The sequence below is a fragment of the Clarias gariepinus genome, chromosome 6 (assembly GCF_024256425.1).
Source record: "Clarias gariepinus isolate MV-2021 ecotype Netherlands chromosome 6, CGAR_prim_01v2, whole genome shotgun sequence".
In the NCBI taxonomy this organism is placed as follows: domain Eukaryota; kingdom Metazoa; phylum Chordata; class Actinopteri; order Siluriformes; family Clariidae; genus Clarias; species Clarias gariepinus.
The window spans coordinates 20,536,990-20,555,224 of NC_071105.1; the positions used below are offsets into that span (position 1 = coordinate 20,536,990).

Genomic DNA, 18,235 nt, shown 5'->3' on the forward strand with positions numbered 1-18,235 from the left:
TACTATTTGGGAAGGACAGTTAGCCTAAACTGCATGTCTTTGCACTGTGGGAGAAAATCTACTAAGCACCGGAAGAACATGCAATGTCACGCACACAGAGCGGAGCCAGGAATCGACCCTGAAGGTGTGAGGCCACAGTTCTAAAAGGGCTATCCACCTGCCTAATGATAATGATGGTTTTATTTTAAGCAAATTTAAAGCATACCATATTTACATTGAAAAAATAAATAATATATATACTTTTATGTGTGACATACAAGAGTTCACAGCTTTCTCACCTGCAATGAAGAAACCTTGGCATGGCATGCTTAGTACCCATCCCAAAACTGGAAAAAAAAATGGGTGTGTTGCATCAGGAAGGGTATCCAGTGTAACACCTGTGCCAGATTAAATGCGCAGCTCAGATGGACCGCTGATCCGCAAATCTCTAATGGGTATGAGATTTAAATAGGTGATGGTACCACCCTGGTAGTACTTTTTTTTGAAAGTGTACTCAGTTTCAAATGTAAACCTGCCTTTTGGTTGTTCTGATAAAACCATATTGTGTCAAAAAGCACCACTTTGTCGCATACTTTTATTTAAATGCTACTAAGTTCTCTGTAACAGGATTTTAACTTTACCCAGAATCCCCTGACCCAGTGTATACCAGCATGAGGATCTACACTCACTCACTTAATGTCTATACTGCTCTATCCTGTATTCATGGTCTCGGGGTGTCTGGAGCCTATCCCAGGAGACTTAGGGCAGGTACACCCTGGGCGGGGTGGCATTCCATCGCAGGGCACACACACACACACACTCAAACGACTGCACTTACACACTATGAGCAATTTGGGAATGCCAATTAGCAAGCACGGGGAGAACATGCGACAAATTAGTGGACCACTGTTGTCCGCCGAATGAGGATCTAAACTTGATGGAAAAACCAAAGCACATCTGTATGATAGTCAGCCACATGCAGTGCTAAAATAGTGCGCCACCTGTGGCAGGCCAGGCCGCCACACCGCCACACTGCTCTGTATACTATACACGGGTCTGATCGCCGGACTGATTTACATAACGCCCGCCAGACAGCCAATCACAGGGGCGCGTCAGCTCCTCTTTACGTGTTTGTTGACAGGCGCGCGCGCAGGCACGCGCGCACACACACACGCACGCACTCGTCTAACCGGTAGTGGACTGCGCGCGCGCGTCGGAAGCGGCTGTATGAAATCATCGGTCGCGAGCGCGGATTGGCGATAAGAAGAAAACGCCTGGTGTTTGTTGCTCGGTGCTGAGAATAAAGCGCGTCCCGGTCCGAGTCCGTGTGGATAATGAGAGAGATGTCAGGTGCGTGGAGGAGCGGGTGAAAGCGGAATGACAGGTTCAGCCAATCCGGCTACAGCTGTGCTGCTCTTCATTCGGTTCGACTAAATGATGTGTTAGTAGTGATGTCATGTGAGCACACTGACATTACTGTCCTCATCAGAGGGTCACTCGTCAGGTGGGGGGGGGTCCATGTCCACAGCCGACTTGATGCTCTCGAGCTGATTGTTTTGTTTTTGTTGTTGTTTACTGATTGTGAACTTGGAAACTTGTAAGCGCCTTCCTCCATACAACTGTGCTCAACTTGAAACCATAAGGAAAAAGCTTTTCGAGATCTATGATATAATTCCAGGTTTATATACACACACACATTTCCGAGCGAACATCTGCAGATCTGGGTCGCGTCATGTAGCGAGACTCGGTTGCGAGTGATGAGGTTGGAGGAGCAACATCTGGACAGCTGTGCGCTGATGTTGAGCTGAAAGCACAGCCCCTGATCCTGATTCCTGCTTCCAGCCGAACTGAGGGGAAGAAACCGAGAGCAGCATGTCCAAAGTGCTGAAGAGGAAGAAGCACTGGTCGGCCAAAGTGCGCGAGTGCGCCGTGTCGTGGGGAGGCGCGGGCGAGTTCGGCTCCGTGGTCGAGCTGCTCGGAGGAGCTGAACATGGCCTCTTCCCCTTCCTCGGACACATGGACCTCGACGCGCTCGTGTGTCACGTCGGCTCGCTGCCGTACTACGGGGACGTGCTGCTGGAGGTGAACGGGACGCCCGTGAGTGGCCTCACCAACCGAGACACGCACGCCGTGATCCGGCACTTCCGAGAACCCATCCGCATAAAGACAGTCAAACCAGGTAGAACGCGGGGAGTGTGTGTGTGAGTGTGTGTGTGTGGGGGGGAGTGTGTGGGAGTGTGTGAGGGGTGAGGGGTTTGTGTCTGGGGCTGGATAACTGTTTTCAGAAGAAAGTAAGCTTTTTGCACATTTGCATATATCTGAACAGTCATGTGGGAAAAAAAAATCTTACAGGAAGGAGAACTTTTCAAATAAGTACATGAATGAAAAAAACACATTATAAATTCATTCCGAGTCTTTGATCTTGGCACCACAAAGTAAAATGTTACATATTTACTGTACAAAAATGAGCAGGCTTGAAGGGAAATAAATGGCTGGGGATGGAATTCCTTGCTTTTATTTATTCTATATATCATCAAGAATGAAGAACAAAGGAGAGTGCAGGTGAGACAGCGTTCTGATCAAATGTGAGATCAAATGCCAGTCAGCGATTGGTCGGACGAAACAGTGGTGATCAGCGGTTGGTCGTTGGAAACATAGGCTTTCTCAAGCACAGCTCAGTCAGGCGTTATACGCCGGTGTGTGTGGTAAGTCGGCAGGACATGATGTGACGTGAGTTGGAGACAGGACAGTCTCTGATGTCTGGTTAGATTTGTCGCCTGGCTCTTTTTTTGGATAATACATTTGCTAAAAGGACTAAAAAGTCGCCAAATTTAGCAAAAAAGTTGCTTGTGGTAGTGTTTGTGTGGTGGTGTTAAAGAGTGGCTGCAGATTTAGTTTACATGTTTAGCCAGCTTTCTCAAAGACAGAAGGAAGCTGTTGTCCGAACATTGGTCCCAGACGCTTAATTCAAAACCATGAATTAGATAGTCCACAAGATCACTAAATCTGAACATTATTGTTGGAACGAAAATGAATGCCTGTGCTCCTCTCAGTAAATAATAGGAAAGCTAGTGTTGTGTTCAGCTTGGTCAGCACATGCAACTTAGAGGACTTGGATTCAGACACTGTATAGCAACTCTATTAACTCTTTCTATTAAATCTCTCTATTAAATCTCTCTATTAAATCTCCTATAAATGTAAACCTTACATAAAGCTTTGTGTTTATAATGCATAATATGTTCATTTAACCTCAGTACAATTTAATAACCATAGACACTGATGGTGATTTAGAACCCTAATGGGTAATCAAGAGGGAAAGGAAAGGTTTCTAGAGAAAACGGAAGAATAATCTTGAAGAGGACAAGGAAAAACATTGTCTTCTGAATGAGATAGTGAGATTATGAATCATTACTGTGTACAGGAATAAAAAAGTAAAGATATGAAGAACCAAGTGTGTTCAGAATGAGTATATTGTAAATTCAAGTCCTAGGAATAAGCACAGGTCAGTCTTTATTATTAATGCAGCAATTCACAGCTTTTAGTCAAGGAAGTCTATTTGTGACGTTCCACTGAAGCAGGACTGAGAGCTTAGATCTCATTTGCCAATATTTTCTTATGTATATTTTTTATTTTATATTTATATTTCTTATATTTTCTAATATTATGAACCTACAGAGATGTCTACATCCTAGCTATAGAAGGTTTAATACACTGCCTGCCCAAAAAAGTGGCACACTCTAAGATTTAATTCAGTCATCTTTAGCTCATCATAGCACATAATGTGGTGTCCAGTACATGTGTGAAAATGCTTCCAGAATCACTGTTTCACAATTTGTACTCTGTAATATGCCTGTGCCAAGTTGTTGTGCGGACTGGATATTCCACTGTGGCAACCCCTTGCAGGGAGCAGCCGAAAGGCCAACAACGTTTTACCATGCAACTTTGTTGTGCAAGTGTTTAAGTGATCTGCATTCGTTATTATTATTATTTTTTCAGAACTCATTTCTTCCACAAAGTTTGACAGTTCAGCAATACCAGTTCAGGTTTTGCTAATGAGTTTTTAACCCAGTTTCAGTCATTTCAAATCAATTTTGTGCTGTGTATAAACAATGTAGTCAGTGGCTCTACCTGTGTCCTATGCTTTTATTCGAATACTGTAAGAAGCCTGAACGATTCAAATTCTTAGAGAGGGTAGGTTTAAGTTTCGTTCTCAGAAGCTTAGCTTCAGTGGTTCCAGTCTCACACAAGACTGACACATGTTTGTACATATGACACGTAAAACACATTCTTCCCTGAAGAGCTGCATCAGGTGTGGCAGTTTAGGAAAATGTGAAAGGCGTGGAGTTTCCATGGACAGCGGCTAGCACATCCTTTTTTCTACCAGTGAGACTGAGAGCCATAAATCTCATGGTTCATCTATACATAAAGACTTGGAAACTGCCAAAGTTCTTATTATTTTTGCTCTTTGATTATACATTAAAGTTTTAATATATACATAATATGTGGAATATATAATATGTATTATATGTTATAAAAAATTAATAGGGAATATGAGCTCAAAGCACATGCTTTAAATATTTACATCAAAATTGGGTGAACCCGTGTAGGCATTTCTTATATGTGCTCGGCTCTTTTTGTAAGGGCCCAAGGTTATTGGAAAAATACTAAATAATCATTTTTAATGCTTGGTTGCTTAATTTTCATAATGTTTGGAACCCACAGAGATCATCAGACACTGTTTTTTTTTTACCTGATGTTGCTTTGCCAGACCTTTACTGCAGTTCTCTTCAGTTCTTGTTTGTTTTCCAGCAGCTTTGCCTTCAGAAAGTAAAATCTATCCTCAGTTGGATTCAGACCAGGTCATGGATTTGGCCATTGCTGAATAGTCCATTGCTGAATAGTCCACTTCTTTGCCTCAAAAACGTCTTTGGTTGCTTTTGAAGTATGCTTCATGTCATTCTCCATCTCCACTGTGGAGCATTGTCCAGTGAGGTTTTGTCAGCAGAATCTAAAATAGCTCAATTTTGAACACAGCAGAGGAGGTATTACCCAACTGTATGTAGTACACATTTATAGGGAGCAGGAACATATCTGGGATTCAGCTCTGGCTGTGGAGCTGATAAAAAATGGAAGACCTTTGCTCATTTTCTTCCCTGCAGTACATGCAGCCAGTGATGTGTCGGTGGAAACTCTGCTGCTCTGCTTCGTGGTCTGGTTCGTACTGCTGTGGTTTCCCGCCTCAGAAAAGTGCAGAAAGGTGAACCAGGTGTGTCAGCGCTTCAAGGGAGCCTAACAAATTCAAGTCTCACAGCATGCAAACAAAGGAGTCAGACTTAGCTTACATGCAGAACCCTATACTTCGATTTCAATTCACAGAAAAGAGCTGTCGGTCTGAGTCTAAGTAACACTAAGTAGAATAGGACAAATGAATGTGGCAACCATCGCCATACTAATGTTTATAGCCTCTAGTGTTCAACCTCATTTGTGCATCACTGGCATAATGTTTTAGTTTTTATTTTGGGTTTATGTAGCTGAATGTGGTTTGGTAATTAAAGTCTGTTCGTATTGCTTTTCAACTCACTAAGTGTCAATGTATGTGGAACACGTACTGTACAACCTGCTCCAGCTGAGCAAAAGCCTTGTCTCTTATAAAAGGTTTACCTTTTTTTTCAACTCCACAAGATAGATTTATTTCTACTGAAGCATTAAAGTGTTAGAAATGGAAAGGTAATAGGGCTGTTGCTATGGAACGGTAGAAAGAGCATGTTATTACCATAGAAATGATGAATGGTATTAAAAATAGTGTGGGACCATGGAGAAAGAAATAACAACAGACAGTAATTACAGAAAAGGTCACCAAAATTTCAGAAACGCGTGATCTGGGTAAACTTTGTTACGTTTCATGAGACATTTAAGGGCAAAATACTGAACACACACACACACACACACACACACACACACAGCTGTATTGCTATACTTACGTGTATTTTACGTGGGTAAAAGCAGAATATACATCATGGTTGGAGAAACAGGGACAGCTCTGGTCTTAAGGTAAGAATGACAGGCTCACAAACTAAAAATACCTCCGACTCTGCCTGTTCACCTTAAGTCAGTTATGTAATGATGCCAAAGCTTAGCATAGACCATAAACTGCACTAGACTGTTAAAATCTACTGTAGCACTAGACCAGCTGATCCCAGCTTCTGTCCCAGAGGGAGACGTTTTGTTTATAATAGATTTGGCAGCCACTTATTACATGCTGTAGGTGTATAATGATAAAGCAAAACTAAATTACAGGTTGCTGGGAAAAAATGTTGAAATGTTGAGGTACATTAGCAGGAAATTTTATATATATATATATTTGGAAGAGTAAATGTGTAAGTTAGTGTAAACTAAAACCGTAGGGCAGTTTCAGTGTTATGTAGGTGACAAAATGTATAAAATCATTAACTTTCTGAAAATATCTCGCATTTTATTAGCGTTAATTATGGATGTGACGTTAAATAGAAGGTTTTTTGAGAAAGTACAGGTTTCCCACAAACTCTGAATTTTAAAGCAGATATAGAGGTGACGTGTTTGAATCAGTTCTCACTAAACTTTTTAAAGAACACGCTTGAATAGTGGATATTAACATGACATTTGAAGTTTAACTTTTTAGTGCAATATTTGTGTATTTTAGTGAAATTGGTGTTAACTGATTCTTGCATTATTTGTGTGAAGGGTATAAAGTATGTAAAGTACAATTTGTGTACATTTTAACTGTATCTCCTCCACACTGTTCCCAGAGTGTGTATTTACTTTACTTTAGTTAAATAGAAATGTTTTAAACCAAATGTATTAAATGGAGTCAGTTCTTTCTTTCTGCAGAATAATCTTTTAGTTGCAGTAAATAAGGGATAAACCGTGACAGGACATGAGTTTATAGAAAAATAATCAGCAACAGAATAGTGTAACAGAATGTGTAATCTCCTTTGCCCTGAAGACTTTCCCACGACAGAACATTTATCATTACATTGTGCTGACACTGAAGACTCCTTCAGTGTGTTAAAGAAGAGTATTGGTAGAGAAAACTTTACCATATCAGATGTTATTTAATTCAGTTTCGCTCATTATAGTGCGTTTAACAATGGTCATTGTTGCAAGGCAGCTTTACAAAATAGAAAAATGATGGAAATAAATTAGGAAATGTACGGAATAAAGTATAGACTGTATCTATCTGTTTGTCCCTGATGAGCAAACCGAGGGTGATGGTGGCAAGGAAAAACTCCCCAAGCTGGCAATAGGAAGAAACCTTGACAGGAACTAGACTGTGTTCTGTTAATTCTGTGAATAAAAGCAATACTGTATACTACATGGCCAAAAGATTCCTGACCATCACACCTATATGAGCTTATTGAACGCCCCCTTATAGATTTTAATCATGGCCACATTTAGGTTCTTCAAGTCCAACCTTGACATGGATCTCACATTGTTCACATGGACGTTGTCATGCTGGAGCAGGTTTGGAGCTCTTAGGTTCAGTGCAACTGTAATGGAAACAGTTTGGAAAAGGCCCTTTATACGTGTAATAGTCAGGTGGCTGCATACTTTTGGACATATGGTGTATGCATAATGGTTTATCCTGGTCTGTTTTGGTTTGTAATAAAACAGTTTTCATATTTGGAAGGGCTTTAATATTTTTACAGCCGTTTTTTTATGATGTATTTATTCTGTCATAGAGGACGTTAAGCTATGAATATTTGATGACATGTCAGGGTGGATGTATGATCTGTAAATATGGTGATGTGTTGCTGAAAGAAGATGCTGTGTGGCGGGAAAATTGGGCCGGGGATGTAAATAGCAGATCAACTGGAAGCAATACTGCCAGCTGAGATCTCAGTCTTACGGCCCTATGTGTGTGTGTGTGTGTGTGTGTGTGTGTGTGTGTGTGTTTGTGCGAGGGCAGGGTTTCAGATGTCACCGACATGTTAATCCCACGGCTGACCTACACTTCCCATTTCTTCTAGTTGCACATAAATCAGGCTTTTATCATTTTTTTATGAAGTTGGAGCTGTTGGATGTGCACTTTCGAGCGTATAAGAAATCGTCTCCTGTGTGTGTTGCTTGGGCCGGGGCCTATTGTGTAATTTAGTGTCTATAAATAATAGATGTATTGAGTTGGATGCCTGCACAGAGACAAAAGAAAAAGGGCATGAGGACCAGCTTTTAATAGGAAATGATACAGCAGTCTGTAGTCTGTGCTACAAGTACAAATGCTACACTGCAACTCACTCCATCAGTTGAAAGTACTGGAACTGCCAGGCCAATAAGCTATACACAAAAAGTATTTGCGTTTGAGATTAAAAAATGAATATGAGACTGTGTAACTTTATATTTTGTATCTACATACTGTATGTTAGACAACCTGGAACATGGCACCTTTAATGGCACAACACTCAATCTTTAGGTGAACAAAAGTACCAGAACAGTTAACTAAAGGTTATTATAAGTTATATTATATAAAACACTAAATATGAACTTACTTAAATTATTTTAAATTCAACTAACACCAAAAATACTTATGTATTTGTAGAATCATCCAATAAAGTATCTGCTGCTTATCTTGCTAACTGAAGCACTAAATTGTTTGTGCTTGCAGTGTGTGTGTGTGTGTGTGTGTGTCGTTGGAGAGACCAGTCATTCTGGAAATGATTTCCAAATGCCTGGAATCACTGAATCACCACATTTGGGACTGACTTCAGTGTGAAATAAAAGCAGGATGGCAAATAGATAACATCCAAGGTATAATTACCATAAATTGTACAGTAAATTGTGTACCAAGAAATAGGGCTATAATCAAGACCAGGATCAGTAAACCATAGGAAAAGATTAAGTAAGGAGGAGTTGAAGAGATCAAATTCTACATCAATACTAAGACCATGTTTAACCACGGTCAATTAAAAAAAAGTCTGGTAAACAGATTACAGCTCTAGAGTTTATCACCAACTTACAAGGTAACAAATTCAAGCATGCAGCTTCTTTACTTGCTGCCCAGTCTGGCATAGTGCGCACACTTCACAAGTTTTAAAATGAAAAAACATTTATCACATTATTCATTTGATCATGTGCATTTTCAGCACATCGAGTTGTCATACATGATATAGATATTTTGGCCGGAGTAGCATAAGATAATTTTCTCACCAGGCAGGGAAAAAAATTTAAAATAAATAAATATTATATATATATATATATATATATATATATATATATATATATATATATATATACATACATACATATATATTTATACATATACATATATACAGTATATATGATATATATAATATGAATACTTTCATGTATTACTGTGCTTCCCGTATTTGACCACAATTTATGAGGTGGTATAATCAAGTGTAATAAATAGTGTCTCCACACTTTAGCAGATGTTTTACTGCATTTGCAGCAAATCTTTCTACTTAACATGCTACAGCATGTTTCATAACAAAACCTAATTAATTGATAATTCTAAAACAAAATATTACACCATACAATGACAGAGTATAAACAGATGTTTGGATTGTTTTTAAAAAAAAAAGTATTCTGACCTATCACTTAGTACCTGGTTAAAGCACCTTTGGCAGAAATGACAGCCTCAAGTCTGCTTATGAACAATGAAAATGTCACATTTCTTTTGGAAATTTCCTCTATTCTTGGCAGAATCATTCAAGGTCAGCCAGATTGGACAGGCAGCATCAGCGAACAACCCTTTTCAGGGTCTCTCCAGAGACACTTTATTGGAGTCAGGTCCAGAATCTGGCTGGGCCACACCAGGACTTTCACAGGCTTGGTCTCTCTTGTGTTTTGTACTGGTTGTTGTCTTAAAAGGTAAGCAATTGTTCCAGCCTGAGATCCTGAGCATCCTGAGCAAGGTTTTCACTCTATTTCTCTCTTGTTACTGAATAGTCAGAATTTGCAGAAAAACATTCCAACAGCATGATGCTGCCACCACCATGTTTGACTGTAGGGATGATTTTAATAAGGTAATGTATAGTGCTTGATTTCCTTTACACGTTGTGTGGGAATTGTGTCACCAGACCAGAGGGTTTTGTTTCTCATGCTTTGACAGTCCTACAGGGTTTTTGGCAAACTCCCAGCAGGCTGTCATGTGCTTTTTACTCTGGAATGATTTCTGTCTGGCCACTCTAAATTTGGCCTGATTGGTGAAGGGCTCTCCCATTTCCACGAGGGTACTTTGGACCTCATTTAAAGTGGCCCTTGGTTTCTTGGTTACCTGTTCGACCAAGGCCCTTTGTCCGCATTTGCTCAATTTCTCTAGGTAGCCAGATCTGGGAAAACTGTTGGTTGTTTAAAAACTTCTTCATTTGAGAAAGATGGAGTCTTTCCTGTTTTCATTCTGACATAAACCATCTATGGCAACGCCTCATATAGAGACAGGAGTGTGCATTTTCTAATTATGTCCAATGGAGTCCGTTAGGCACAGGTACTTGACCCCAGTCAATTTGTAGAAGCATCTCATGGCAGGATGCCATGATTGCAAGTGCCAACAGAGGGTTTAAATACTTCTGTAAATGGAATATTTCTTTAAGGATGTCTTTAATAAATTAACAAAACACTCAAAAAAAATGTTTTTGCATAGAATGATGAGTGTAAACCATAATATGTGGAAAACTTGAAAAGGTCTGAAACTTTTCACTACACCAAGGACAATTTCACTATACAATATAGAATTTTATAAAGAATATAATAATCATTATAGTAACAATTGAAAAGTAAACTCTCACAATTTATATTATCGATTTTGTCAATTAGTTTTTACAGCCATAAGGTTAAACAAACCACAAAGCAAAAGACTTTGGTTGAGGGTGAGTGTAGGGCTGATGTCATGGAATGGAGGCAGATGCAAGGAGGACATTTAATTGTGGTTTATTTTTTTAAAACAACAGGGACCATGCAGAAAACGGAAGCCTTACAAACCTAAACATGAATTATAATCTCATGACAAAAACATAGGCAGACTAGAGATTACAACTGAAAACCAATGCTGATGAAATTGTTCTTAAACAATGAGTTCTGTACAAGACAGGATTTAAATAGTGGTTCTTAAACAAGGTTCATTTACACATTCAGTGTTTATTTACTATTCCAACCATACAGAACATTTCTGTAGCACTACAGCTTTTTCTGTTGGTACGGTTTGCTCCACATGTTATGAAAATAAGCAAGAAGTTATATATAAAGTGAATATTACAGAAGCACTCCATGCAGAATAATTCAAGCTCCTTTATATTCCTGGCTTGTTTGCACATATGGACTTCCCTCTTCAGTTCAGATCACAGGTTTCCATCATGCTTTGAATCCAGAGCCAGAATTGGTGCTGCATAATAATGAATCTAACATTTCTGTATTGATTTGGATGTAAGTTTGAGGTCATTATTTCGTCTAGAATCATGGTATAACCTTCTTTAACCAGTTGAAATATCTTAGTATATGGACATAAATAGGGTTTAAATATCCTAGTATTTGATGATGCAATTATGCTATATCTGTTACTTTTAAATTTTCCTTTGGGATCAATAAAGTATTCATCCATCCATCCATCTGATCTACCACCATGTTTCACAGTTTATCCTATGCTTTTTTATCTATACTTCATAACCTAGCGATATAGAAACCTGTCAATGGAAACTGATTACTGTCCATGTTGATGGGAAATACCATATTATTTTTGAGATACCTAAACTTTTATTGTTGTGGTTTGAAATCTGTTGCCAGCAGCTACAGAATATATATTTAAACATCTGATTTAATGTTTGTGGTTTGGAGGAATCTTGGCATAAAGCCTTACTGTCTATTGTTATTTTAATTTTCTTAATACTGAGACAAGTAGGGATGTGAGACAATGTAAGGGCATGTGTTATTGTTTAAAACACACTCCACCATGCAGTTAAGGTTAGCACAGTCACAGAACTGAGGTGTGCGTGTATAGGGAGCACAATCCATGCAGTAATAAATAAAGCAATAACAGGTACTTGCAGCATAAGAAAATATGTTTGTTATGTTTATTTCCAATAGCGAGTTGCACTGGGTCAGTGCATAGAGAAAAAAAGCAGAAAATCTTTCCTGTCACATGTCTTCGTCAGGTGCTCGCACAGTGTGAAATTGATTAAAGGGACAAACTCATTAGCATTTTATTCCTTCTGTAGCTGCACCAATTGTTTTCACACCATGTTTCACACATGCCAAGTCACCAGCCTTCAGCTCGGTGCAGGGACCTACAATGTTCCAGGAACCCACCCCCCTCCCCCCTTTTTTTTTTTTTTTTTTTTTTTTAACAATTGGCTCTAATTGAAATAAAATCAAGAATTTGGTGACAGGCTGTTTGTAAAGATATCAAATTGTATAAACACTTTTGACCAAAACAAAACCATTCTTGCAAGATCCTCTAGAGAAATTTGCGCTGTCCTTACACCTTCTACTAGTTTAATTAAGGTAGCATCTTAATCAACATTCAGCTAACTTAATTTTATTTTATAAGCTTTAAGTAACTTCCCATTGTTTGCTTAGTAGTGTTAATTGGATTAAGTGAATAATAACAATAACAATAATAATAATCATAATAATAATATTGTTATTATTATTATTACAGGGCAATCTGAGGGTGTAGATATTAGGAGGTGGTATTTACTGGAGGAAAGGGTACACTAGCAGCAATAGTTTCACCCACACTGAAAACAAATGTCCAAGGTATCCCATGTGCCCATCCAAAACTGTACTTGACATATTCATTCATTATTCATTTGGAATTGCGGTTGTACCCTATTCTGTAGGTATACTGTATTTCTCACTTATGTGGGATTTTTAAGGTGCGGTTGGCCAGAATCTATGGTAGTTTCAGCAATATAATCAGTACCTACAGTACATTTTTGGCTTATCTGTAGCATTTAGGATTGCATTTTTTTAAGACATTGAAATCTATGTTTTTTTGCCTTTTTTTCTAAATCGGTCTTCAGATCAAACACAAATAAAATTCGAGATTTTTTTTTTGAAAATCTCAAATCACAAATAAAAATCGAGATTATTGTAGGACTTTATTATGGAGTTAGTATAAAACATTTCCAATTTTTACATATCAGTATTCCACCAAATTTTTTTTTGTTAAATATAAAAAAAAAAAAAATAAAATAAATATATAATAAAAAAAATTCTGGAGGATGCTCAGCAACACCTGGCTGGTAATTTCCTCATAAAACTGGGACTGCTAGGTGTATAATGAGGGATTAGCTAGATGAAGTCAGAACTTTCTGTATACACGTTTATACATTGCTCATTGCTTATGAACCCAAAGATTTCTGCACATTTCAGTTCATTCTCAGTTCAACCAGTATGTTATACCACTTATGCTCTTAGCATGGAGACATCCCATTCAACAACATACACTAGGGTATTGTCTTAAAATTGACTTTTTTGCTATGTTCTCCCTGCATGCTAGAATGCTTCCGTCAGTAACGCTGGCCCAACTCCATTCTAGGCTTTGGAAACTTTTCTTTGTCCCTTGTGCTTGATTGTGCTTAATGATGGTTTTCACTGCATATGTGTTTTTCTATCCATTACCTGGACAGATTAACAATGGTCTGTCAGTGAAAGCTTCCTGCTTTCTCACATTTCTGATGGATGATGAAAATGATTTTGTGCAACCATATGTTTAGTCAAAGGCAACAAGAGTGCTTCTAAAGACTGGAGGCTTTTTTAATATTGCATTCGTTTCTTTTCATTTAAAAAAAAACAAAACATATTCTTTAGGGATGTCAATAATTTTACTACATACCATGTAGTTTCTCCAGTCAGTTTGAATTATTGGAATATCTTATACAGTCATACAGTATTGGACATTTTCTTTAGGAGTGCCAATAATGAAGCTGAATAGCCTGCCAGCATTCTTGAAAAGGAATCCTGTGTAGTTTACTTAAATTATAGGCAACAGACAGGACCCCTGCTGGACAAAACAAACTGGCAGGAGTACAGCAATGACAGATCCTGTATGACTTTTAACAGCTCACTGCATGAGGTAGGGTTTGTTAGATACTTGTTAACTCCAAATTAAATAAAAAAGCTTAATACTCTCTATAGAAAGCGTTCTATCACTAGCAAATACAAGCATTCATACCGTAACAAAGTGCTGAAAGAACTCACGGAAGGCTTTGTGTGTGCATGTGCATTTCTACAGCAGCAGATGTTGACAGTTTGCATGTTTTCTGTTCCTATATATGTCTAATTCTTTGGCTTATTTTTTTCTTTTTATTAATTGCTCCTGTTCCTCTTGTTTTTTTTTTTTTTGTCATTTCTTTTCCTCGTCGAGCGTCCTCTCTGGTCTTCATCCGTCCTCTTTAGATGCAAACATTCCATCTCTGTGAGTCGATGGCATACCATCAGCTTCATCTGAAAGTGTACAGTAGTAAAGGTCTTGTTTGAAGGCACATATTGAGAGTTTGATACTAAACAATTATGATGCATGCATTGCATTTGTATTGATGGCATGAGCACGGCCTTGTACATTAAAATATATTGCTTAATGGGATTTATATAATACTGTAACAGTAAGGTTAAGTGGAGAAATTAATTTGCGCTTTGTTGTTTGGAAGCGAATCTGAATGAATCTAAAAGATGGATGTTTCATTTTAGAGATAAGGATCTGGAAGTTAGTTCAATCTTTCTGTGATTGACATTGTGCTCCCTTTATTCTAGCTCTCGTCTTGAACCATGAACGTTTGCTTCCCATAAAGATTAGGCATGATCTATGATTAAATAGTTATTCAGCAGTGAATTATAGAGCTAGGCTTCTTACCTCGTTCAATCTTAAAGCAATGTTTAATCACTGTTCTGAAAGATCCTTGGGACAGGTAGGTAAATTAATATACATTATATCTTTGTAGTAATAGAAATGCTTCATGTAAGTAATGTAACATGTTAAAATGTGATACAGGAAAATAATCAGCAACAGGATGTTGAGACTTAATATGATGTGCAAATTCTGATACCACAACTAACCTATTCATTCCTCTTCTGCTACAGTAATGGCAACCATTACATTATATGTTCATTAAAGAACATTACGTCTTACTATTTCTCCATTTATAGTTACGTTTATCCCTTATGTTTGTAGCTGAAATAAACAGCTGTTCCCTCAGCAGGCTCTCTTTATTTCTTTCTCTTGAAGGTATTATGTCATGAAAGCACAATGGAAAAGTTACAGCTTTGACCACGTTAAAACACAAATAATATCAGTTTTTCTATTTTCAATTACGTGAAGTGTGCACTGTCGCCTTTCACCTCTAGGGTCCGGGTTCGATTCGCGTCTCTGTGTGCATGGAGTTTGCATGTTCTTCCCGTGCTTAGTGGCTTTTCTCTGGGTTCTCCGGTTTCCTCCCACAGTACCACATTAAGTGTGAGTGCCCTGTGATGGATTGGTACCCTGCCCTAAGTCCCTGTATACAGAATAATATTTAATATTAGTGATTTTAATATTAGTAATATTAATATAATATTATTTTTTATTTTGAATAGGTTACTAGTGGAGTATAAATACTATGTATGGCTTAGTCTCGTTTATTAAACACATGGAGAAGTCCCCTGACTTGATAGTTGCCCATAAGGTGATCATCGACACCATCCACAAGGAGGGTAAGCTATAAAAGGTGCCGGTATTGAAGCATATTTATGGAAAGTTGACTAGTGCCGTACAAAAATGTACACAAGGGATGACCGCAGCCTTAAGAACATAAAGCAGGGTGGAGACACCAATCAAAGATGTTTTCAGGAATTGGGCTACTACTTATGCATTCCTGGTAGCAAGCCACTCCTGAGCCAGAGGCAATGTCAGAAGTGTGGATTAAGTGGGCTAAGGAGAAGAGGAACTGGACCTAGTCCCCATTTCAGATGAAAGCAAGTTTTGCATTTCATTTGGAAATTAAGGTCCCTGAGCCTGGAGGAAGAGTGGACAGGCACAGAATCCAAGTCAAGTTTCCATAGTTACTGATGATTTGGGCTGCCATGTCATCTGCAGGTGCTGGTCCACTGTGATTTATCAAGTCCAAAGTCAACGTAGCAATCTGCCAGGAGATTTTAGAGCACCTCATGCTTCTGTCTGCTGAAAATCTTTATGGAGATGCAGATTTCCTTTTCCAGCAGAAGGTATCAAAACTACCACTAACTGGTTTGGTTTAGTAATTCATACTAAACGAGCTTAACTTTCAGAATTTTTGTTCCAGTTTTTGACTGATCTTAGGAAATATTCAAATTCTTTTTTGAGATTTTGAGATGTTTTGACTTTCATAAGCTGTAATCATCAAAATGAAAACAAGTTACACTTTGTGATTTAAAAACTTAAATAAAATTAACTTTTTCATGATATTTAGTTTTTTTTGGATGCACTGTAGAAGGAGCACATTTACAGTACAATAAAAATTAGATGATGTATAGAATTTTTCTTGATATGATTTGCTGTAACTGCAACATTGTTTTGTTTCGTTGTCTTCAAGCCTTCATACTCCAGTGGTAGATTTGACTAGATTTTTGGCCTGGTGTATAGCCATGACCTAATTGACGGCTTTTACGGTATATAATCCATACTTCGATATACATTATTAGTCATATGTATACATATTTGGCAAGTTCTACAAAATGTAATGTTTTAGGTACACAAGACTCTTATCTTAATTCCAAAAAATAAAAAGTCTCTGGTGAAAATAGACCACACAAGACCAAATTCTACATATTGTGATGCTTTGATATTGTAATATATCAAATTTAGAATTTTTTTATCCATCCTTAACAAAGCAAAGAATATAAAACTGTGATCCGTGTGTCACTTTCTAAACATTTCATACTGTATAATGTGTTTAAGATTTAAAACTGTAGTTAGTAAAATCGGAAATTGATTTTATAAGTTATGTTTAGTTTGAAATTTTTTTAATTATTACTCTGAGAATTACATAACAAGAAAGATTTAACAACTTCGATTCAGAGTTTTCTTCCCAGTTTAATATTGCAGGTGCTAAAATATTACAATACTGGAAAAAAAGCACAGCCTTTAATGTATTACAACTTTAGTACCCATGATTGTCTAATTTGTGTACCCGTCCCAGCGGCTGTTCTTAAGTGCTTGGGAATGAGACAGCATTGTCTTGCAATACCATGCGCCCTGAAAGCAGAATATTTGAATAACCTGACACTTAACCAGTTTAAAGCCATATTATGAATCTGAACCCGATTCAGTCAGGGTGAGTGAGTATAGGGGTGAGTCTAGCTGCACGTCGTTTTACAGCTTGTCAGGGATAAAGAGAGTAAAATAGAGTTTAGAGTAAAAAAAAGAGGCCTTAAAGGGCACATTAACAGATGAACTAAGAGCTGAAAGGTAAAACAGATTCTTTAGTTTGTTTTATGTCTTAAAGGCTGGGAAATGCACAAAAAAAAATCATTCGCTCTCATCCAGACATTGCTCATTTGTTGGATTTAATTTCTGTATTGCTCTGCTGCTTCGAACCATTATCTCCTAATATCCTGGCATATTCATTTTGTAGTCTCTTTTAACCTAACCCAAACAGATGATATTTACAATTCAGCTTTATTTTGGGGTTTCATTACAATGACAGAAGGTAGATAAAAAAAAACACACACAAAATTGGGCAATACACCAAAAAGAAATTTCAGAATTAGAATGTGTGTGTGTGTGTGTGTGTGTGTGTGTAAGAGAGAGAGAGAGAGAGGAATGGTATGGCATATTGTTGTGGTTGGCACAGCAACAGGCATGATGCCAGACCAATCCATGTGGTTTCCTTTAATTTCCCCAGTGCTCTACTTATTTATGCACCACCATTACTGGACAGGAGTTAGGCTCGCTGAAGAGTCACCATCACTGACACATACCATGCTAGGTGTGTGTGTGTGCGTGTGTGTATATGTGTGTGTGTGTGTGTGCGTGTGTGCGTGTACGTGTGTGTGTGTTTGTCGATTCCTATATCTGCCAACAATCTTCTGCCATAAATGAATAAATTCCTGGCTGGAAGAGCGTAGCTGTGCTCTAAAACCCTCAGGGCTAGAGGGGCACACGATATATCTGAAATTTAGGCTATAGTTCATCACGCTAACCGTGCCTACGATGTTTACCAAAGGCTCTGAGCGCAATACCAAAAAAATAATTTAAAATCTGAGGTAAAGTGGTGGAAATGGGCTGCAGAGCTGTCAACACACATCATGGAAA

The 18,235-nt window shown here is 38.1% G+C and overlaps 1 protein-coding gene across 1 annotated transcript in view; it reads left to right on the forward strand.

Moving 5' to 3' along the window:
- Positions 1-1,609: 1,609 nt before the first annotated feature.
- LOC128527096 (membrane-associated guanylate kinase, WW and PDZ domain-containing protein 3) overlaps positions 1,610-18,235 on the forward strand; it is a 142,228-nt gene continuing 125,602 nt past the window's right edge. Inside the window, exon 1 of the mRNA XM_053499388.1 lies at positions 1,610-2,158. Within this exon, the coding sequence (XP_053355363.1) occupies positions 1,852-2,158 (307 nt within the window). The 5' untranslated portion in view covers positions 1,610-1,851. The remainder of the gene's footprint in view (positions 2,159-18,235) is intronic.